Genomic DNA, 24,038 nt, shown 5'->3' with positions numbered 1-24,038 from the left:
GGAGTCCTCTTGCTCATCAGCCCCCTCCGATGCTGGAAGTGCTGAGGGCCTCTGGAGCCCATCAGTTCCACCTGGCCTGGGAGTGCCCAGACCTTTGAAAGATCCGAGCAGGCAGTCCCCTGCAGGCTGTCACTCTGCAGGGGGCCTCATGGCCCGCTGGAGTCCCCTGTCCCGCCTCTTGGGTTTGCTCTCCTCAGCTTCTCTGCCTCATACATGCATGGTTCAGCCTGCAGCTGGGCCTGGAGGCAGCATCTCTGGTCTCGCCTGTTCTCTCTGCCCTCCAGCTTCTCCATTGTGGGTAAATACCATTCCTAGCGTAGCTTTCTTCTTCCTCTGTAGTCTTGGTCCACCAGCCTCCCTGGCAGTCTTACCTGCTTGTAGGGCATCTCACACGGTGCCACCTCAGGCAGCTGTGGTGTTCTTTTTGGCTTTTTTCTCTCTGCATTTAGTCTGAAGCCTCATTTGTCTTGCTAAATATTTTGAATTTAACATAATGAAAGTAACTGCCTTTCCCTTTAAAGTATCAATCACTCTAATATTTACACAATTACATATAGGAGGTTTCTTTATTCATTTAGTTGGGTGTGTGCCTGGAATGCTTCTTGGCACGAGGAGGCCACAGGGAACAAGAGGGACAAAAATCCCTAACTCCTCATGGAACTTATGATTGCAGAGGCTCAGACTGAAAATAAATGAGTAAACACGGTTATCAGTCATGAGTGCTGTGAAGGAAATAAAACAGGATGGTGTGCCGGAGTGCGCCAGGGGCTGCCACGGCACAGCCCTGTCCACGTCATTGTTCGATCTGTAAAATGGGGCTAACGCAGTCAGGTGGCCTTATTTTCGGTAACTGTTCTGTGAAGCCCAGTTGAACACTGGGTTAGCAAATCCTGGACCGCTGCTGCTGCTGGTTGCTGTGCTTTCATCAGCTGGTCAGCACATCACCTTACGTTGTTTGTGTTTCTGTTTAAAGACAAATTATTTAATATATATGGTTGATTCATTAAAGTTGAGCTCAGGGCCAACAGCACTATAATGCCTGCCTGAATGAAGCTTGTTCAGTGTATGGATTTTCTCTAAGGTGTGTCACTGTCTTCTCGAACCTGGGGACACTAGACAGCGTCTCCACACTGCTCTTGGGGCCACCAGCATAAACCACAGAAAGACAGAAAGCTTGGCACTGAACATACCATGAGAAGAACGCGTGTTAACAGTATGAGGGCTGAAACAAGCCAGAGCGTTCTTACTCAACCTCTGTGGGAACGTGTGTGTTGGGTGACTCAAATTTGTCACCCCTCTGTGCTCACCTGTGAGTGACCATGAACACTGAGTGTATTGATTTTGGGGTTACAAATAAATTTTAGCAAGTGGACAGATTCACAAATACGGATCCATGAATAATGAAAATTGACTGTATTTTGTTCAAGCAGTGCGATGATTGTGGCAGAGAGAATCATTCCTGTGGAATTCCCAGGACTCCTAGATGGTTTCACTGTACCAGTGTAATGTATACAGTTATAAGTCCTGTTTCTAGCCTGTGAATAAACAGGTATATATATACATATATTGAGAACTGCTGTGGTGATCTAAAGGTTCCTGTAACACGGGCGCTGTTGTAGGTGCAGAGATACACCAGTAAGCAAAATGAGACGAAATGCTTACCCTCATGAAGCTCACCTTCTGGCAGGTGAAATAGATAATAAAGAAACAAAGTACGAGCTGATTATGTCCACCACAGTCCTCCCCACTGCTCCCTTCTGCCCATGATTTCCAGCCTTAGGTATACACACACTGGTTCTCAGTTACTCAGACATGAATGAAGGTGGTACAGTTGACCCTTGAGCAACGCGGTTTGAACTGTATGGGTCCACTTACACATGGGTGGGTTTGTTTTTTTTTTTTTTTTCAGTAAATACTAGAGTGCAGTACTATGCAGTACACGGTTGGCAGAATTCACGAATGCGGAACTGCAGATCTAGTGGGGTGATTGTTGAGTTATCCGTGGGTTTTTGACTCTGTAGCGGTCAGTTCCCCTAACCCCTGAGTTGTTCAAGGGTCAGCTGTATTGTGAAGGGTTTAAATCAGTTGACCTTCAGATGGGCACGCTGTTATGGTGGACCTGACCTAATCAAGCTGGCCCTTTGAATGCAGAGCATTTTCTAGCTGATTGCAGAAGAGGAAGGCAGTGATGCCCCAGCTAGCTTGGGAGAAAGTAAACATTCAAGTGTGAACTGCCCATGGGAGCCACGTGACCAGGAATTGCAGGCCAGCTTTAGGATCGGAGTGGTCCCTGGCCATCAGCAAGTAGGGCAGTTGGGGGGCCCTTATAGTCCTTCATCCACAGGTCATTGAAGTTTGCCAGCAATGAGTGAGATTGAAAGAGGTCCCAGCCCTAGATGAGAAAGCCCCAGCCAATATCAGTCATTCTATGCCTGGACTTCTGACCTACAGAAACTGAAATAGTAAATAGGTATTGTTTTTAAAATGCATGTGGGGTGAGTCAGATGGTTATATGAGGAGAAGGAAAACAGGATTGAGGGATAAGTGCACTCCCCGAGATAGGCTTGAGGCTCCTTGAGACTGGGTCACCCTGCCATCCCGTGGATGGACTTACATGTGGAAAGAAGTCCTGAGACCACATGTGGCTTTCAGCTGCTGCCTGTTAACCTTTTCCTAGACATTGTGAGGTTTGGAGAAGAGAGAAGATTGTGGATGCTTTAAATGATTTTGATATGTTGAGGAATTTGTGATTTGAGGGATTTTTATTTTTTAAAAAAGTATTCTTTGTGTTGAGCGCCTCTGTCCCCAGATCGTCATGTATTGTCTTGGTGTACATTTGCACATTACTTTCTACACTTGCAGTAGATAAATTCAGATTCAATCAGTATTCTTTCTTAACATCTCCCTAGGTGTTAGGGAGCACTTCTCCAGCTCCTCAAGCTCAGTGTTGAGGGGGATACCGAGGAAAGAATCTGTCTGTCCTTGCCATTAAGAAGTTTGCATACAGATTGACTTACGCTTGTTAGAGCAACCATAAAACCACCCAGAGCACAGCCCCTTCTCATTCACTAGGATGACAGCAATAATAAAACCATCAGATTTCCTGAGTGTGTACCATCTACTCAAGGGTAATACTGGGCATTTGTGCTGCATTGCTTACTCTGTACAGCCCTTCTGTGAGCCACTCTCATCCCCATTTTACAGGTGAGAAAACGGGGGCATGGAGGTTAAGCAGCGGGCCTAAAGTCTGACTCCACAGCCTGTGCTCAAAATCCTGCACTCTGCTGTGTGCTGTGGTGACTATTAAAGTAGCTTTCCACCCGTCCCCACCTTTCCATCCTGCCACTGGATTCAGCCATGGAAAGAGCGCGGCCTCTGTCACCTTCATGCAGCCTCCAGGATTGACTCCAGACCTCTTCGCCCGCCATCACGATCCATGCAGTCTGGTCTAGTCTCACTCATTGCCCTTATCTCTGGCTAGAACCCTGGCATTGTCATCCTGTTGCCCATTTACTTTAGACCTCACACGCCTTGTGCTTTTCTTGGTCTTGGCCTTCTCAGCCAAATCCAGCGTCCTCCAAGTGTGGGACCCGCTCTGTCTTCGTCCTGTCCCCCAGCCAGTAACTCCATCCTCTCTGCCTTTCCTTTTGGTCCGTGTTCAGTAACACAGGTTCACACTGGCTTAGAGTTTTCTGCTTCTCCCACTCTCCCACCCTCTACGCCCTGAAAGTTGATCCTAGGAACTGTCTTAGATTTTCTTTATATGTCTTTGTTCTATCACAGAGCCTTGTGTGTTTTAGGTACTTAATAATTGAATTGAATTCATTCATTTTTTTCCATCCTCTCAGCAAAATCCTAGGTAAATGATTCCAGTTCTGTCCTGCTGTAATTTCACTATCTCCTATATATACAGTTTTCATCCTAGTCGCTCAAAAGTGCCAGACATTTGTGCGTTACTGGGAACGTCATAATCTCTACCTCACCTCTTCATCTCTGTTGAATCCACTGCCTGCCCATTTTACTTGAGATAAATTTGATCTCAACCTCATTAGGTGTTTTTTGGTGTTTTTGGTGTTTTTTTTTTTTTTTTCTTTCAGCTGTGCCACGCGCAGCACGTGGGATTTTAGTTCCCCAGCCAGGGATCAAACCCGTGCCCCCTGCAGTAGAGGCACTGGAAGCGTGGCATCTTGACCACCAGACCACCAGGGAAGTCCTCAACCTCGTTAGTTTTATTCTCCATCCTTGCTGATTTTTTTCCCTTCATTGTCCTAGTTGTCTGAAACAACCATTCCTATCCCTCTTCTCAGAACTGACGTGCACTGTCACCTCTCCACACATCATAGTGTAGTAAGTAGGTCAGGAAGCAAATACAAAACACCACTGATAAATACTCTCCCCTGCTCTAATGAGCCAGGAGTGTGTCTGTTTAAGTACAACAAAGAAAGAAAACAGAAGGTTGTACATGTCAACATAAACTTGTGGGTAGAGGAGAAATACCAAGTGGCTAGCAGACAGTGAATGTGATGGCTGCGTTTGTACACTTAGGTCCCAGGAACACGGGACATGCTCTGCCATAGTGATGCCTCTCCTTCCAGCTTTACCTTGACATTCCCTTGGGCAGCAGGTGGGCCCTTGCTGGATGCTCAGGCATTTACAGCCAGCCATAAATTAAGTCGCAATGACAGGTCTCCTTAGCATAAACATCAAACGTCTCTTTTGAGTGAGAACAAAGCTTTCATTCTCTAGACCTGAGGCTTAAGGGTGAACTTGTTTAAACAGCTCTCTGGGGTTGGGTTTGTCTCCAAGTAGAATGTCAGAAAGGCAGTTTGTAGAATAGATACAGTGTGGAGCTGGCTTTTCAAACACCTTTCTCTTATGCAAACCCCACTCTGAGACCTTTTCCCAGATTGAAATTAAATACCAAGCTTATCAAATGTCTTATTGTTAAATCTGTGCTTTTTTTTTTTCCTTTCATACAAATAGCTTCCTTTATTAAGTCAGCTGGAAGTGCTTTTTACCAGTACACTCTTTGGGTACCACCAGCTACACATGTAAAATTGGACTTTAGTATGGCTCTTTGGTACTTGAGAGTTTTTGTTTTATTTTAGTGTATTTTTACAGTCTAATTTTGATGATTGTGAAAACTGAAAATGCACCTCGAATCTCTGTTACCAATAGCACCCAATTACTTTATTTCAGTGTAGCAGGGCTTTCCTTCCTGGTGCTGTTGTCGGCTCCCCAGCCTTTCTGGAGAAACCCAGACATTACCTCTACTTTGTATAGTGTAGTGCCAGACACCTCCATTTTTAAGCCCAATTCAGGATTTTCGTAAACATTTTGACAGTTGTCTAGATCAGTAGTTACTGAAAAACTTTTTCTTTTTTCTGTCTTCTTAAAGCAGTAAAAACCTTTCAAAAATGAAAATGTGGAAACACATATAAAACAGATAAAAGCATGTCCTCTCTGGCAGAGCCCCCTGCCCTCTAAGATGGCTAGGCTGAGAGCTGCTGAATGAGATTATTAAGCACAGTGCTGTGTGTGGGCACTGTGCTGGATACCAGGGAGAAAATGAAGACAAGAAGGACTCTGGTTCCCCGCTCTAGGAGTTCACGGGTTCCTGGGACATGTGAGAGCCTACAGACTTGGGAAGGACACAGAACAACACTGTACCTTCGTTTTGGGGGGTCCGCATGTGTTGGGTTTTTGTTGGTTTTGTTCTGTAGTTGAGAGTGTATTATACATACTGCTTTTTAGAGATTTATGGTATTTTTAAAGCTGTGGTAAAACACATATAACAATTTTTAAGCATTTTAAAGTGTATAAGTCAATGAAGTACCTTCATGATGTTAGGCAAACCATCACCTCTCTAGTTCCGGAACTTTTTCTTTACCTTGAAGGAAACCAACCTAGTAACCCATAAAGCCAGCATTCCCCATCTTCTCCCCTCTGCAGCCCCTAATAACCACTAATATGCTTTCTGGATGTTTAATATAAATGGACTCGTACAATATGTGGCTTCTTTCAATTAACATAATGTTTTCAAAGTTCATCCACGCTGTAGTAAATATCAGTAGTTTATTCCTTTTTATAGCTGACTAATACTCCATCTGATGAGGGTACCACATTTTGTTTATCCACTCTTTGTTCAGTGGACATTTGGGTTTCCACCTTTTGATGGTTGTGAATGGTGCTGTTAGGAACATTTGTGTATAAGTTTTTGTGTAAACGCTTGCTTTCATTCTTGTGGATATATTGCACTGGGCGTGGAATTGCCAGGTTGTATGGTGATTCAGTGTTTAACCTACTGAGGAGCCCCCAGGCTGTTTTCCCCATACAGGAGCTGTACCCGTATGCGATGCCACTATCAGTGTGTAGAGCTCCAGTTCCCTCTGAATCTGCACCAGCATTTTCTTATGGCCTTCCTAGTGGGTGTAAAGTGGTATCTCATTGTGGTTTGGTTTCTGTTTGTTTTTGTTTTTCTATCAAATGTGATTTTTATTTAGCTGACAAGCACTTTTCTACAGATGCACTCTTGGGACATCACATGGCAAAAACAGAAGCTTTTTCTCTAGTTTTTTTCCCCCCCTCTTTTTTTACCTTATTAAAAATGAGATTGGTCCTAAAAATATAGAAAGAAATATAAATTCACCAAAAAACTGTACCTTATCAGAAAGTCACTAAAATACCACATTTGGTTATATGTGGTTTTAGTTTACATTTGGATTTGACATTCATTTGCATTTGATATCATGTTGACCATCTTTTCATGTACATTTTGGTCATTTGTATATCTTTTTTGGAGAAACGTCCATTCAAATCATTTGCTCATTTTAAAATTATTTTTTGTCATCAAGTTTTAAGAGTGAGTTCTTTACACATTCTGGATACAAGACCATTATTAGATGCATGATTTTTGAATATTTTCTCTCATTCTGTAGGTTCTCTTCACACTGTCTTGATATTATCCTTTGAGACACAAAAGTTTTTTAATTTGGTGAAGGCCAGTTCATCTGTTTTTCTTTTGTTGCTTGTGTTTTAGCTGTCATATCTAGGAGCCCATTGCCAAATCCAAGGTCATGAAGATTTACCCTTACTTTCATTTAAAAAATTTTGGAATATAAACTTTAGCTCTTATATTTTGGTCTTTGACTTCCATTGAATTAATTACATTACTTACATTATGTAATAACTTATATTAATTAATCTTGGTGTGTGGTGTGAAGGGTCTGACTTCATTCTTTTGCATGTGGATTTCTGTTTGTTGAAGACTAGTCTTCCCACCCCCAAAATGTTTTAGACAGTCTTGTGGAAAATCAGTTGATGATATATAGATCTGTTTCTGGACTCTCATTTCTGTTTCATTGATTTATAGTCTGCACTTAGGCCAGTTTCATACTGTTTTGATAGCTGTAGCTTTGTAGTAAGTTTGAATTAGGTAGTGTGAGTCCTTCAACTTTGTTCTCTTTGTTTTCCCTCTCCCAAGATCATCTTGGCTTTTCAGGGTCACAGAGTTGTGTAGAATTGTGGTCTTTGTTCTATCCCAAGAAAGCTGTAGGGAGTTTGGATATGGTCCAAGGAAGAATAATTAAAAAGATCACAGGTTGTAATAGGCTGTTCTCATCAGTTTGGGCTGTGTGATGGATGCTGTCATCTGGAAAGAGGAGGGCTCAGACGCAGCTACGATCAAGTTGTGAAGTCATGAAGAGTAAGGGGGGAGGGGGCACAGGCTGATTTGGGCACCAAATCTTAACTCTTGTGAAACTAGAAGGTTGCCCAGTGAAGTTTGGAAGAGGCAGGTTTAGTATCCCTAAACAGGACAATGTGCCACCCTAAACTGATGAAACTTACCATCCCCAAGGAGTATATGTGTATGTGTGTACACACACACACACACACACGTATAAGCCAAAAATCATAGATGCTGTAGCTTTAAAATATCACGAACCTTCATGTACCAGGACGAATGTGGGTGTTCTGTGGCTGCCTCTTACCTTCTGAGCTTGGTGCCTCCACCTTGCCCCCTACACCCTCTCTGCTGGTGATGTGGGCTGAAGGGCAGTGAGTTTAGCCACTTGGTTCTTGGGAATTTCTAGTTGTTGGGACAACAGCCTTGACTGAGTGTCCTCCAGAGTATGCCATGGGCAGGAGAGAGGGTTCTGCGTGGGGCTGTCTTTGCTCAGACCCAGCGTTTTAGTGGCTCCATAATATGCAGTGAGACAGAGTCTGCCCAAGTCAGGACTTGTCAGCCTTCCTCCAAACACAGCCTTGCTCCCAAATTAAATTTGCTTTGATATTCTACCACAGACCACCTTCTCATCATACTTTGAAAACATGTTCAAATCCTGCCATAATGTCTTTCGTTCAGGTTTGACTAGCTTGTTCATATCAAAATGCTATGCTAGTGAGAGTTTCACTCTGACCACTTTTCACCTGCTTTTGTGCCTCCTCTGTGACTGGGTTTCCTAATTGTGTTATTTCTGACGCTTTGGTCAGGAACACGGAGTGTGTTAGGTATGTGCTGTTTGTGTACATGTGTGTAGGCTGATTTCACCTGATGAGTCACTGTGAAACATTATAAATGGCTGTTATCAGTAGTCCAGATTGAGTTTTTCAAAGAAATCAAAAGCTAAATTTGTGATTTAGTGTACTAGAAAAGTTTTAGTAAATTCAGATTTTTTTTTTTTTGGCCATGCCACGTGGCTTGCTGGAGCTTAGTTCCCTGACCAGGGATTAAACCTGGGCCCATGGCAGTGAAGTGCAGAGTCCTAGCCACTGGATTGCCAGAGAATCTCATAATTCAGATGTTTTTATACTTTTATGATCACTTCGTTTCAATGAAAAATGAATATTAACAGAAGACGATTTAGAGACCAGTCTTTCTTGGGTCTTCCCTGATGGTCCAGTGGTTAAGAGTCTGCCTTGCAATACAGGGGATGTGGGTTCGATCCCTGGTTGGGGAACTAAGATGGCACATGCCACGGGGCAACTAAGCCCACCAGTAAATAAAAAAATGTTAAAAAAAATGGTTAAGACTAGTCTTTCTTTAAAGTTCAGGAAAAGGTATGTGGGATTAAAGCAGAACTTCCCAGTGTTGAATCAGTGATCCAAGCAATGTGAATTTAAAAACAAACTAGATTCAGATTTCAGCTGGAGGATTTTGGAGCTTATCTGGTTCAGCCCCTTCTTTCTGGTTAGTGATGAGGAAAATGATGTTCAGGAAGGTTAAAATGAGTTGCCCAAAACCACGCAACTAGTTACTGGCAGAGCTGAGACTCAAACAGCAGTTCCTTGCTGTGGTCTTGCTGTAACCTGGCACTTCCTAATTAGTGGTTAGAGAGACATGTCGTACATGAATGTGTTTACTTGAGTTTTACACTGAAGGGAGTGATTAAAATTTATTGAATATCTATTTGCTTCGCATTTTTTAAGTCTCATTATTGTTCAGTTGCTATGTCCTACTCTTTGCAACCCCCGTGAACTGCAGCATCCCTGTCCTTCACCATCTCCCAAAGTTTGCTCACACTCATGTCCATTGAGTCGGTGAAGCCATCCAACCATCTCATCCTCTGTCACCCCCTTCTCCTCCTGCACTCAATCTTTCCCAGCCTCAGGATCTTTTCCACTGAGTTGGCTCGTAAATCTCTTATTTCATGTAATTCTTACATAGTCCTGTGAGGTAATTAACAGCCCCACTTTTCAGATTAGGCAGCTGGGGTGCAGAAAGGTTACTGACTCGTTCAAGGTCATGTGACTGATAGAGCTGGTGTTTAAGCCCTGGGTCTGTGTGACCTGCTCCTGCCATGTTCCCCTGCTGTGGCTCTGGAGAGAGTAACAGAAACCTCACAGGGGCGTGGGCAGTGGTGATGGCTATCTCAAAAATACCCTTTTCAGACTTCTCACTCCCTTGGTATAAAGTAGACCTGTACACAGATGTAGGCAGCCTTCTCAGAGGACCAACAGCACTCGGCAGATGTGGGCTGATCTTCAAACCGTCTCTGTCACATATATGGTATTTTCTGGCTGGGTTGCCGAGGCCCAGATAGAGTCAGGGACTTGCCCAATCCCTTATCACAAAGCCGCATGGCCCCGCTCCCAGTTCCGTTCTTCGTCCCGTCTAGCATAGATTTCACCACTTTTGTTCTTTCCTGTCTTACACCAAGATTGTTTAAGTACTTCCCAAAAATAATGAGCCACGTGTGGGTGTGCTCGTCCTCCAGGATGAATCACTGTGAAAGAGGCCGTGAACCAGGGAAAGGGGAGCGCATGTCTGGGAGCAGGGGCTCTGCTTCCCCGGCTGCTAATTGACAGATTCCGAAGGGAGCTGCTTTTCCAGAGGCGGCCGCGGGTCTGGCCTGCGTGTCCCACTGTGCTCAGAATAGCCCTCTGGGAGTCGTTCACTTTCCCTTCTGGCTTCCGAAAATAGCCCCGAGACTGTGCTCATCCCCAGCCGGCCGTTGGGGCGCGTGTGTTGAGAGGTGTGCATGCCATGGGGACCCCTTTTGTGCCTGAATGTCCCCATTGACAGAGAGAGGAATGGGCGTTCGCGCTCGCTGATGAGTAGGCAGGACTCCAGCGTGAGTCAAAGGGGTTTGGGCTGAGTGTTCTGAGAGTTGCAGAAGTAAATTTCAGTCAGCAAGAAGAATGACATTTAGAAGGAATTTACTTTTAAAATTCCTTTTGTGTTTGGGATCCTAGTCTAAAGGGTACCTGCTTTAAACTTCCTGCCTTTAAAATACAACACTCCCCAAGCCCTTCAGCAGAGAGCTGCGTGTCTTGGAATTTCTCCCAGAAGAAAGGGCTCTGATCAAACGCTGTGGGGGGAAAAAAAATCCCGCAGGCCGTGAGGTGAAGATCCACGCTGTCCGAGAACCTGTCCGAGGTTGCTCTCCTTTATTTCCTTGGTGGGGATGGTGAGGAGCGTGTCGTTTACAGAAAGCCTGCGGGAGTGGGGAGTTGGACCCAGAGATATTTCTATTCTGTCTTTGGATTTGAAAGGCCAGGAGATGCCTTTCAGTGTTTTAGAAGAAGAGACAAAGATAGACTGTTTACAGCCGAAAGGGGTGAGTTACAACAGGATAGTTTTTCACGGGACTGGTCATAAATGACTCTTCTCCAGGGTTTGAATATGTTCCCTCTTGGTATCCAGATAGTATGCGTGTAGTGTCCAGCCCGGGACTCGGGTCCCCCTTCCACTTGCATCCCTGATGGGTGAGTGCTGTGTGCAGCCCCGTGAGCCCCAGCCTCGGGACCCTGGTGGGTCGAGCCACTCTTCTATCCATCCCCAGAGGTCAGGGCTGGGTTAGGCTCCTGGGAGGCAGTGCTGGGGAGAACCAGCTGCTGCTGTCTGTGCTATTCCTGTTAGATGGATAAATAAAGGATTTCAGATTCCAGGACTGCTGAACTGACTTTCAGAGGCACCAAATTCATTTACAGTAGTTTCCTGTCAACAGTGCACACTTAGGGATAATACACACCCAGCCAAACTTGTTAGTCCCAGAGGTGATTGCGTATACTATCTATTTGGGGGGGGGGGGGATACATATATATATATATATATCACTTTTTAAGTGATGATACCCAAGGCCCTTTCAGAGTGGGTTAGATTTATTGAGTACTTTGTATACGTTGGCTTCCCAGGTGGCACTAGTGGTAAAGAACCTGCTTGCCAGCACAGGAGACATAAGAAATGCGGGTTCAGTCCCTGGATTGGGAAGATCTGGAAAAGGGCATGGCAACCCACTCCAGTATTCTTGCCTGAGAAATCCCATGGACAGGGGAGCCTGGCGGGCTACAGTCCACAGGGTTGCAAAGAGTCACACACTGCTAAAGTGACATAGCATGCATCCATTCTGTGCATTACCTTATTTAATCCTCACAGTGACTGTGTGAAGTAGGCACTAATATTACCCTCTTTGGAGGGTGTTCTTTTTGCCCCTCTTGAAAGGGGTACCTGCTGGGAACGAAAGGGAGGAGGAGGTTGTTGGACCAGTCAGGGGAAGCTTATCAAAGGAAGTGACGTTTAAGCTGAATTTTAAAGAACTTGTAAGAATTAGCCAGGAAGAAACGATTGCAGCAAAACCCTGTGTGAGAGAGCACGCACACTGCATTCAGGAAGCTGTAGGCGTTTCTGGTGCAGAGCAGGGAGATGGGGTTGAAGATGGCTCGAGGAAGCGGTGGTGCTGGAAGGAGTGTGTGGGGGAGGGGCCCTCTTGTCTCCCAGGGGACCATGCTTTGCTCTTATCTTTAGGCATCGAAATTCAAAGGAAAACCCTTTTCCTAGCCACAAGACAGTTTTTTAAAGTAAGTCTAAGTCTAAAGCAGCCCTCCTCCTCCCAGTGGTCAATGGTAAAGAATCCACCTGACGATGAAAGAGACACGGGTTCAATCCCTGGGTCAGGAAGATTCCCTGGAGAAGGAAATGGCAACCCACTCCAGTATTCTTGCCTGGGAAATCCCAGAGAGAGGAGTCTGGCAGACTACAGTCCATGGGGTCACAAAGTCAGACACAACCTAGCTACTAAACAACAACAACATACAACAGTCTAAAGCAGAGTCAAAAAGGTAGTTTCTTTGTTTCTTGAAGACATAAACTAGAGAAATTAGAGGAAAACGGGGGGGATGGGGTGTGGCGGAGCAAAAAGCCTTGTCTGTGATCTGCATAGACAGGTGAAAAGGTTGGGCTTCCCCTGACGACGTCATCTCTGGCCCCATCCCTGTAAAAAGCACCTTGTTTTGGAACCACGAGTGTGCTAGGGGATTGTATTCTAACTCCAGAGGAGGACCTAGGCTAAGACCTCACACTGACGTCAGTGTCCACTTCCAAATCCCCCACAGCTCTGTTGTGTGCGTGCACCAGCTGCCTCCAAGCCAACTACACGTGTGAGACGGATGGGGCCTGCATGGTCTCCATTTTCAACCTGGACGGGATGGAGCACCACGTGCGCACCTGCATCCCCAAAGTGGAGCTGGTCCCGGCCGGGAAGCCCTTCTACTGCCTGAGCTCCGAGGACTTGCGCAACACACACTGCTGCTACACTGACTTCTGCAACAAGATCGACCTGAGGGTGCCCAGCGGTGAGTGGACACCCTTGTTGGACTATTGGCTCGTCGTGGAGGTAGGGCACCCCTGTCATTTCACCCTTCTCTACTATGCCCCTGCCCCTTTGTTGGAGGCTAGGTGAAGGCGCCTTTTGGATGCTCCCTGAGGTGACGTGGGAGGGCGTTCCTCCCAATTCTGGTCTGTAGATCCCAGGAAAGGGGGAGAGACTTGTCGAGTGCGCCACAGAGGGGAAAGCCACGTTTTAGGTCCTGGCTGAGGAGCCATTAGCAGCTGGTGGGGAGTGGGAGAGCCAGCCAGAGATCCCCATGGGAGGGTCTGGGGTGATCCTGGAGGAGGCAGCCCATAAGCCATGTGATGGTGATGGCAAAATGGGGAGAGGGACTCGAGGCGGGAAGGATGGCGCTCTAAGCTGGGGAGTGGTAGACACCAGCCTTCACGGGTCCGCCACTTAAAGAGGTGTGACTGGGGAGATCTGAGGAGGCGGGGAGAGACCGAGTTGAGCTTTAAGAGGATGTCACAATGGAGGAGCAGAACCTGGTGTGTGCCTGGGGCATGGGGGTGGGAAGACACCATGAAACGCTGTGAAATGACCAAGCAGGCTGCAGCGGGTACCATAACTAGAGAGGCTGGCATGTGAGAGCGTCCAGACAGATCCACCAGCCCAGTGAGGCTAAAGAGCGGGGAGAGGAAGGGGGCATCTCCACCTGGATGGAGGAGCCGGGAGAGGGCAGCCTTGGCGGTCCCACGTTCTCACTCTCTTCTTGCCCTCTCCTCTCTCACCTGCCCCAGGTCACCTCAAGGAGCCTGAGCACCCCTCCATGTGGGGGCCTGTGGAGCTGGTGGGCATTATTGCCGGCCCAGTGTTCCTCCTCTTTCTCATCATCATCATTGTTTTCCTCGTCATTAACTATCATCAGCGTGTCTATCACAACCGCCAGAGGCTGGACATGGAGGACCCCTCGTGTGAGATGTGTCTCTCCAAGGACAAGACGCTCCAGGACCTGGTCTATGACCTCTCCACGTCAGGGTCTGGCTCAGGTACCGCCTCTTCAGGCCTCGTACCGGCCGTTAGCCTTCCTTGCTGCCTCCCAGCACGATGGAACATTCAGGAAGAAGGCTGGCCATGTGCTTTCAGAATCCCCTTTCTTTGGGAGTCTTGACACGTAATAAGATGATGGGGTTCCCAGAAAATCTCTCATTCTCTGGAATTCCAGGGATGAGCTGCAAAACTCTCCCTTCCAGAGTCCCTGCCTCTCTTCAAGTCTTGTAACCATGCAGCTATTAAAATTCACCTAGTTCCACCTGAGCAGCCGAGTGCTCAATGTCAGGGCCCCTTTGGAGAAACTGGAGTGTGCCGGGTTCCTGTGAGGTGGTGGCAGCTAATCATTGATCTGTGAGCAACCGCAAGGGGAGTTTGAGGACACCGAGTAAGGCCAGAGAGCTGGAGTTGGGTAAATCATTGACTCGTACCAGTTGCCCAAGGGTTTATGTGGCAGTTGAAAGAAAAGCAGCCAGGGCTTCCAGCGTGGCGTCAGCACCACTTGCGGAGCTGCCTGTCGGTGACCGAGCCTTTCTTAGGTGGACCTCGACGTGAGGCTAGAACTTAGGGTAAGGGCCGTTGGGTGGTTCCGGTCTCAGGGTAGAGCTGAGCTAGCTAGTAGATGTGGCTGTGAGTACATAGCAGTCTTTTTAGGAAGATAAATAATTATTTTAGTGACAGTGGTATTCTGTCCCTATGGGGGAGAATGTGGATACAAAGGCCGCTGTTGCCATTCTAACTCAGACTTACAGGCTCGCGTCCGTGAGAGTCCCACGTGTGTTGGTATATGTTTTTTCAGCCCATGACAGACTCTTCTGTGGGGAAATTACGCCATCAGTCATGGCCAGACATCCCTTCTTGAGCACAGGAATACTTTGAGCTCTGACATGTTCTGAATTTCCGTGGTTTTGCCTTTATTAAGCTCTGCAGTAGAAAGTGCCAAGATGATGGATATATTTAAAAGCTGCATATTTTTAGGAAGAGAGAAAATATATGGCTTGTTCTTTGCTGAAAGAGGGTAGGGCAGTGGTTAGGACTGACTGGCTCTGTGACTTGATTTGCTGCTGGAGGAGGGTCGCTCAGGTTTTCTGGAGTCTTTTTTTAAGATCGGGATTAGCCAAGTCTAGGGCAGGTCCGGGGTGGTTACTCTGTCATCTGCAGTGAAATGATGAGTAACTGTTTCTCTCGGGTTGGTTTAGTCCACTCTTAATTCAGAATATGCAAAGCTCCCAAGGTGCTGGGGTTTTAATCCTGTGGCCTTAAAGTAATACGTCCTTGCTGCTGGTGTAACTTTCAGTTCACACTAACAAGTGTGTGTTGAGCATCCTGTGGGTGATACAGGGTAAACAAGATGAGCAAGAGGCCGAGCCGGGACTGGACAGAAGAGATTGTGGGGAAGGATCTCACAGAGGAGGTTGTGTTTGAAGGGGTCCTGCGTTGGAAGTTTTGAGAGTGGGAAGAGGGCAGGACACGTTCCAGGCCACTGGAAAACCCTCAAGCGAGAGGACAAAAAGACACAAATGTTTACTGAGTGTTCAGGGAATGATCCAGAGGCCGGCTTGTTGTCCAGGCCCTGGTGGGAAAACGCTTGGGCTGTGCTTTGTCTGGTGAGGGGAGAGGCAGCCACCGAAGGCTGTCGTGTGAGAAAGTGTGTGCTCATGTTTTCCTGCGGAAAGAACTCTGGCAGTGGTGTGGAGGGTGAATTCATCCATCTTGCAGCCCCCTGTTAGGGAGGGCAGGGTGAGGCTGGCTATGCGGGGAGTGTGGGGCAAGCCATGTCAGAGGGGAGGCAGAGAGACCCATGGAAGTCTTCCAGAGGCGGTCAGAACAGGTCAGGAAGGCCGGGAGAGGAGGGGGCCAGATTGAGAAGCATTTGGCGGCTCTGTGCTGTGGGAGTTACAGGCATAGACTTTGGAGTCAGTCTTACGTGCTTTGCCATTTACAGCTTGTGTGAATTCCAGTAAATAACTTAACCTTCCCCTTTGAGGCTTAGTTTTCTCATTTGTAAAATGGGCACAATAATAATACCTACCTTATGGGTGGTTGTCAGGAAATGAGGTCATTTATGCAAGTGCCTCATGCATAGTAAACATGCAGTAAACAGCTTGGGGGTTGATAACACTGATTTGTTCAGTCGAAGAGAGGGAGAGAGTAAGTCAGTCACGATGGTGGAGCTGACTGGAGAGGGAGGGAGACACTCCTTGCATGGATCAAATGAGGTGATAAATGAGTCCTATAAAGACAGTGAAATTAATCTGAGAACCAGCCTGGACAGTCGTCCCCCCACCCCCAGTCCTGCTGCATCTGGAGCTCTTGTGAGCAGAACCGTGATCCCTTTGGAGAGCGGTGGGAACTTGGTGTGCCCTGAGCTCGGGTTGGCTTTCATGGGTCACGCAGCACTGCCCTCTAGTGGCCACTGAGCAGAGCAGCCAGAGGCGCTCCGCTCACTCAACCCCTTGACTTTGCTCTTCCACATAAAGCGGCTGTGGGTGGCTTGGCCCACGGGAGGCTGGCTGAAGAGTTAGTAAATCCGGTTAGACAGTTATATTCAGATCTGTCGTCCATACTAGCTGGAAAGAGAACCCGCGTAGATGAGGAGCAGCTAATCACATGCATTTCCCCGTCTGGGCTCCCGAGCTCTCCGTGGTCAGTGGACCACCGTAGCATGGAGGCACTGTGGGAAGGAAGGGCTTCTCCAGTGTGGCCGTGAGAGTGGGAGTTGCAAAGTTCAGCAAATGTATACAATGTCGGCTTTCTTTCCCTTCTTTGGTCCCCAGGGTTACCCCTTTTTGTCCAGCGCACAGTGGCCCGGACCATCGTTCTACAGGAAATTATTGGCAAGGGCCGGTTTGGAGAAGTGTGGCGCGGCCGCTGGCGGGGCGGTGATGTGGCTGTGAAAATATTCTCTTCTCGGGAGGAACGGTCTTGGTTCCGGGAAGCAGAGATATACCAGACAGTCATGCTTCGCCATGAGAACATCCTCGGGTTCATCGCCGCTGACAATAAAGGTAAAGGGCTGGGCTCACAGACAAGGCATCCCGGAGCCCACCCCAGGCTCGCTGGAGGGACGGCCAGGCCCGAACAGCCACGAGACGGCACGGTTGTGTTGCCTTCTCAGTTGCTCCCCGTAGAACGAGAGCAAGAGTAAGGCAGTGGTTTTCAAACTTTGCCTCTACGAAAAGCTTGTAGTGAAATCCAGGTTATTAAGCAAGTAAACAAGCAGTTATTAAACAGGTAAATAAGCCCTCATGCTACCTGCTCACTCTCCCTTCTGTGATACCCCAAACCCACCTCCAGGGTAGTCCCTAGAGGAGCTTCAGTAAACTTATGTTGAAAACAACTGGAAGGAAGAAGGGAAGCTTCAACCCCTGCAAGGAAAGAACAGCCCCAGGAAGGCCTGTGGCGCACACCCCTTGGCACAGCAGCGTCACACACGTTGTTGCAGTGGAGCGGGTGCCCCAGAGCCACAGCCTGCCTCCCCCGCTGCCCCGCCGCGGCCTTCAAGCTCAGCTTTTGATCCACTTATATCTGAGGGTCCTTGTTGCCTCCTCTCTCCTCCGCTGGGTTTGCTCTAGTTTTTTGAGTCTCTCTCATGTGCCCAGGCATGTACTCATTTTTAAGAGCCTCACTGACTAGCAAAAGAGAAAAGTAAAATAATGTTTGATTATAGGAAGTAATCAAACAACAGGTATTCTGGTGAGCGCAAAATGGGGGTGAGATGGGGGTCACGGAGATCATACCTGGGCTTGGGTGAGACACAGGTGGCAGGGAGCTGGTCAGAAAGAAAAACCAATGAAAAGAGAAGTCCAAACATGTGCAGAGGGGTAATGTCTTTGGGAAGCTGCAGGTGACTCAGAACATTCCAGCCAAAGACATGGGTGGAAAGGTGGCGGAGGCCAGGTTATGGGGAGCCATTTTGAGGGGATTGTATTTTATTTTAGAGAGTGGGTAGTAATTGACATTTCATTCGTCGATTCAGTAATATTCATTGGCTACTGTCTGGTCCTGGGGTCATCACACATAAGACCAAGGCACAGTTCCTGCCTGTGCCTAGGAGGGGAGGACAGCCGGCACCTGGGCAGGCAGCGCACTTAAGACAGAAAGACCATGGGTGGTGCTGTTTGCATTTTAGAAGAGTGTCTCTGGCAGTCAGGACACAGTTCGCTCCGTGGTCCAGCAATTTTAGAAGTCACTGCTGGCAGAGGCTACGGAAGATGCTAAGTGTTTGTTTTTCTATCCTAAATCAGCAGGCTGCTTGTTTCTCACATTGCTGTGGGGGTTGTAGAAGCCTCAGCTGCCCCCAGACTGGAGAGCCTTGACCTCTCACGCAAGGGAGGAGAGAATTCCTTGCTCCTTCTGAGTAAGCTTGGTGCTTTTTAAAACAGATTTACCTTTTGATGATTAGTTTAAATCTGACATGTATTTTAAAGGCTCAAAAAGACATCTTCCCTTTTAACTTACACGCAGGGTCCTCTGGACCTCAGGGGTGTGTTTGATGGACCCCTTGCTCGTAATCAAAGAAGCAAAGGTTGGTGCTTTCCCAGGAACCACTCCCTGTATTGATTTTGGCAGCTTGTGTGAGTAGGATCTGGCTGTTGAAACCCACATCAGGGCCAGGGGAGGAGAAAGAGCAGACTCCTTTGTTCTTGTCTTTTTAGCATGATATGTATAGTGTAGGGCCCTAGAACTAGGGCCAGCCTGGAATTTGGGAGATCTCAATCCAATTTCCAGTCTTCATATTGACAGTAGCACAAGCTCATTAGATTACCAGCTTTGGTTTTCCTTTCTCTCCCTCCCTCCCTCCTTCCCCCTGTACACTGCACACCCCCCGCCCCTTGGATGAAAGTGTGTGCTCACTGCCTCCCATTGCTCTTCCGAGGCTAAGATGATAAGATAAGATTCCTCTCTGGAATCCTTGGAAAGTGTCCTCTTCATGTATCGAAAAGCATTTTTGGCCCGGAACACAGTAATGCACAAAGGAACTCTTTCCTCCTCTCACGGAGAGCTCATAGCCTGGTAAGAGCAGTGGACTTCAGAGAAGCGCTACAGATGGGCCTGGTGCTGGGATTGGGCTGTGCTCGAAGGGTCTTGGAGCACAGAGGAGGGCCTGCGAAGCCTTCCTCCTTGATGGGGAGGACACAGCCAGTCACGGTTTTGATGAGCAGGTCTTGTCAGGATCAGAAGCAAAAGAAACAGATGCCCCTGTTACTTCCCCTGAGCACGTGCTCCCTCTTCTGAAGGCCTCACATTTCACATTTGGAATAGGGGAGGCATGGTTCAGAATCCTACAGCCCCCTGCCGGAAGGGAGCAGGTCTAACCAAGACAAGCTGTTCTTCTTATCTTCCTGGAGCCCAAAGCTGTGGACGGCCATAGATGACAAGGACACCGAGGGGCCACAGGAGGTGTGGGGCGAGGCGCAGGGACTCGGGGGTCACGGGGGTTTGCGTGGCACATACACTCTTCCTCGCTGACCTTGCCCTTTATGATGGTAGTTGTGCCTTTTCGGGAACTCCTCTGTGGTCCTCCGCAGATAACGGCACCTGGACACAGCTGTGGCTCGTGTCGGACTATCACGAGCACGGCTCCCTGTTTGACTATCTGAACCGGTACACGGTGACCATCGAGGGGATGATCAAGCTGGCCTTGTCTGCCGCCAGCGGGCTAGCACACCTGCACATGGAGATCGTGGGCACCCAAGGTGAGTGGGGCTGCTGAGCAAGCGTCCTGTCCCCGTCGAGGAGCTCCTGTGCACTGAGCGAGCCGGAGCTGGGCCTTAGGAATGGGGGTCTGGTCTAAGGGAGAGGGGTTTGAGCTTCACTTGAGCAAGAACGAGAGGTGCCTCTGCCTTTAGAGTGATTCATGGGGTCACAAAGAGTCGGACACGACTGAGCGACTGAACTGAACTGAACTGAACTGAGGGACTTCTGTGGGAAATGTTGATTGTTTGTTCCCCATGTCCTGGCGTGGTTGGTGGTTGGGAAGCTGGTGTTAACTGAGAGATCGTCTCAGATGCCCACAGTTCACAGGAAAATGAAGGGACTGAGAAGATGGATTGAACCACTGTGCCGAGATTCAGTTTAGTGAGCACACGCACTCATCGTTGGGTCACCTGGATGGTTAGACACTGGGTCTACTATCTGGCAGGGTTCTCCTGGAGGAACACTCCCTCGGGAGTCCCTGCTTGTTGACTGACTCAGCCTTTCTCGAGCTCCCAGGTCTTGGCAGGTGGTACGTTGCTTCCTGGTGCATGGTCAGTGGGGCAGGAGCTCTTTCTGTGTGTGATCAAAAACCAGCCATGAGAGTTTGACACTATCCCTAGACTCTGCAGAGAAAGTGGTGGTTCTTACCTCCCCTGTTTGGTTCTGAGAACCTAGCCAGTGCAGCAGCTTTTTCTCAAGTCCTCGACTATGCTGTACAGGAGTATATGAGTTCAGGGAAGGTGAACAGGAATAGCATTCATAAAGTAATAGTAGCTAATCCGCATGCCTTTCTAAGCGCTTGGCTCACCTACATTAATATGTGTAACTTTCACAGCATTCCCATCAAGTACTGGTGTTTGGGCTTCCCCGGTGGTGCTCGTGGTAAAGAGCCTGCCTGCCAACGCAGGAGACATCAGAGACGTGGGTTCAGTCCCCGGGTCGGCAGGATCCCCTGGAGGAAGGCGTGGCAGCCCACTCCAGAATGCTCGCCTGGAGAACCCCAGGGACAGAGGAGCCTGGTGGGCTGCAGTCCGTAGTGTCCCAAAGAGTCGGACGCGACTGAAGCCACTCGGCACGCACGCACACACTGGTGTTTACTCTGATTTTATGGATGAGGTGGCCAATGTATAGACAGATTAAGTTGCATTTACAGGGTTACTGGGTTAGTGGGGGGCAAAACCAGAACTGAAACCCACATATCCGGCTGCAGAGACTATGCTTTAAACGCTTATGCTGTCTTTCTCTAAAGATCCCTGTTTTTCTCCTTCACCAGGGAAACCTGGAATTGCTCATCGAGACTTAAAGTCAAAGAACATCCTGGTGAAGAAAAATGGCATGTGCGCCATCGCAGACCTGGGTTTGGCTGTCCGTCACGATGCGGTCACAGACACCATTGACATTGCCCCTAACCAGAGGGTGGGAACTAAACGGTAGGAAGGCCCAGGGCCTGTGCCCTTGCCCGACACTTGTACTGAGTAGCCCATGTGTGCCCTTGTCCGTGTGCGCGGGAGGAGTGTGGTCTCAGACAGCTGGTGGTTGCACTGAAGTCCTGCCCCCACACTGGAGAGCCACATGGTTGCATGGAGCAGATCCAAGTGCCAGCAGCATACCTCCATAGCCCCGTATGCCCACAGGCACAGGCGCATTGGGCAGGTGAGGCAGCAGAGAAAGGGAGCTTGGAGCAAGGTTTGGAAGGGGAACGGGCGCCAGGCTTGGCTAGCGGGAAGGGAGAGTGCAGTCTGAAGGGGTGGCCTGTGCAGGACCCCGGAGGAGGCAGAGCGCATGTTTTGCTTGGGGTGTAGAGAGCAGTTTCACCTAGCAAGAGCAGAGGTGCTCCAGTGTAGAAAGTAAGGGGCCCCCTTCAGGACTGTGGGGCCTCCCTCCTGCTTCATGGAAAAGGAAAGTAAGAAATAAGGGACCAGGACTTCCCTGGTGGTCCCGGGCTAAGACTCCACGTTCCACGCAGGGGGCCCAGGTTTGATCCCTGGTCGGGGAGCTAGATCCCACATGCTGCAACTAAGAGCGCGTGCCACACAAAGATCAGAGATCCTGTGCACCTCAGCAAGACCCGGCATAGCCTAATAAGTAACTAAATACTTAGGAAAAGAACTAAGGGACAGGGACTCCCCTACTGGTCCAGTGATTAGGAATCTGCCCTTCATTGCAGGTGGCACAGGTTTGATCGCTGATCGGGGAACTAAGACCCCACATGCTGTGTGGCTTGGCAAAAAATTTAAAAAAAGAAATGAATGAATGCAAAACATGGGAGTTCGCAGTGAGAAGAATCCGTCACTTCCTCCCCCCGAAGGGGCAGTCTTTGGTGACGGCTTTCCCACATTCAGGGGGCCCTTGAACCAGTGCTTTGAGTCAGGAGAGAAGTCATTGTTTTCCACCCATGACCACATTTCCTTTGCTGTTGCAGATACATGGCCCCCGAAGTGCTCGATGAAACCATCAACATGAAGCACTTCGACTCCTTTAAATGTGCTGATATCTATGCCCTCGGTCTTGTGTACTGGGAGATTGCTCGAAGATGCAACTCTGGAGGTACCTTTCTTCCTGCCTTCCCTGCTCCTTCCTCCCAGTCCAGAGTGCCAGGCCACCTGAGAGCCTGGGTTTTGACTGCAGCCTCCTTTCTTTACACAGCTTGTCAGATGCCTCATGCTAGCACGCGTCACATGTAGGATTCTCATCCAAGAGGAGGGAGGGGACCTAGGAGCAGCAGTTGCTAAGAGTGTGTTTACTCTTGTTTTATGTTGTGGTGACCATTCCAGAGGCTCATTTGGCTTTTTTTTTTTTTTAAACACACTGTCTTTAGTGGTCTGTTGAGGTTGGGAAAGCCCTGGGCAGGAATAGCACAGGACTAATGCAGGGCTCTCCTTCACACAGAAGGCAGGGCATTCTGACACACTGGCTCTCAAGCCACGTACCTGGGGAACGTGGGGTTTTATTGACAATGGTGATTTCTCAATTCATAGGAGAAAGCTTACTAGCACATAGAAATTTTCTTCTGTAATATTTTCTTAAATCTTTGGCATTTGCAACTGCCTAACCATGTCAGAACCCAGTGAAAAGCAGTATCGGATTTGGCAGAAAACACTGTTTATTATCAGCTTAGTACATTAGAATTTTACAGTGAGTTCCAAGTATTCTGTCACAAGATCAAGTTCAAGAGTCAGTAGAACCCTGTCCTCAGCCATTTATCTTTGATGTAAGAGATTCCAGATCAGTGGAAGTGAATTAAATTAATGAAAAAGAACTGGTGGGTGTGCCAGCAGAGCCCTTTCTGTGTTGTACTGCCTTTTTCCTTCTATGACATGTTTGGTAAGGTCCGAATCATAGGGAGGCATCTAGGTATTGTACATCTTAAATTTTGATCATGCTATACAAATAAAACAGATCAAGATATATCTAGCCACACAGATTTTAAACTGTGAACAAGTTAAATTTTTCTTTTTCCATACCATCCAGAAATTGGGGTTAAGTATATAATAATTGTACTAAGATTTATTCACCACTTGCTATGTATAAACTCACTTAATCTTTACTGCAAACCTATGAAGTGGGTACTGTTCATTGTCACCATTTTGTAGATGAAGAAGATGAGTCACAGGTTAGGTGATTTGTCCAGAGTCACACTGCTAATAAACTAGGATCCAGACCTTGCAGACTGAGGCCAGAGATGACGCTAACTGCATCTTAGCTAATTACCAAGTCAGACTCCATTTAAAAATCTGTCCCATCAGCTCAGGACAGTAGAATTTTTCTGGAAAAAAGGCATGAGAAAGTTACATTTGATTTTTTTAAATACTAATAACTTTTTATTATGGAAAATATTTCCATTTGTAGCTGTAGAAGGTAAAAGACTTCAAAACTGTTATTACACTGTAAAAACCAACAGTAATTCTTTTTTTTAAATTGTTTAGCTATTTTGGTGCGTTTACTGGCTGTTTCTCTTTTAGTTAGTTAGTTAATTGGGCTGTGTCAGGTCTTAGTCGTGGCACCCAGGGTCTTCACTGTGTCATGTGGGATCTTTCCTTGCAGTGCTCAGGCTCTAATTGTGGCTCACACGCTTAGTTACTTCGAGGCATCTGGGATCTTAGTTCCCCCGAGGCATCTGGGATCTTAGTTCCCCCACCAGGGATCGAACCCAAGTCCCCTACATTGCAGGACAGATTCTTAACCACTGGACCACAGGGGAGGTCCCAGTTGTTCTTAATATCATTTAACATTAGTTAG

At 47.8% G+C, this 24,038-nt stretch overlaps 1 protein-coding gene across 1 annotated transcript in view; it reads left to right on the top strand.

Annotated features, from left to right (window-relative positions):
• Window positions 1-24,038, top strand: part of ACVR1B (activin A receptor type 1B) — a 33,758-nt gene that overhangs the window by 4,139 nt on the left and 5,581 nt on the right. The window contains exons 2-7 of the mRNA XM_070789058.1: window positions 12,835-13,074; window positions 13,850-14,098; window positions 16,877-17,107; window positions 19,631-19,798; window positions 21,073-21,229; window positions 22,222-22,346. Coding sequence (XP_070645159.1) covers window positions 12,835-13,074; window positions 13,850-14,098; window positions 16,877-17,107; window positions 19,631-19,798; window positions 21,073-21,229; window positions 22,222-22,346 — 1,170 coding nt within the window. The remainder of the gene's footprint in view (window positions 1-12,834; window positions 13,075-13,849; window positions 14,099-16,876; window positions 17,108-19,630; window positions 19,799-21,072; window positions 21,230-22,221; window positions 22,347-24,038) is intronic.

The sequence above is a fragment of the Bos indicus genome, chromosome 5 (assembly GCF_029378745.1).
Source record: "Bos indicus isolate NIAB-ARS_2022 breed Sahiwal x Tharparkar chromosome 5, NIAB-ARS_B.indTharparkar_mat_pri_1.0, whole genome shotgun sequence".
NCBI classification, from domain to species: Eukaryota; Metazoa; Chordata; class Mammalia; order Artiodactyla; family Bovidae; genus Bos; species Bos indicus.
The sequence above is the reverse complement of the archived record's forward strand: the minus strand, read 5'-3'. Positions and strand labels throughout refer to the sequence as shown.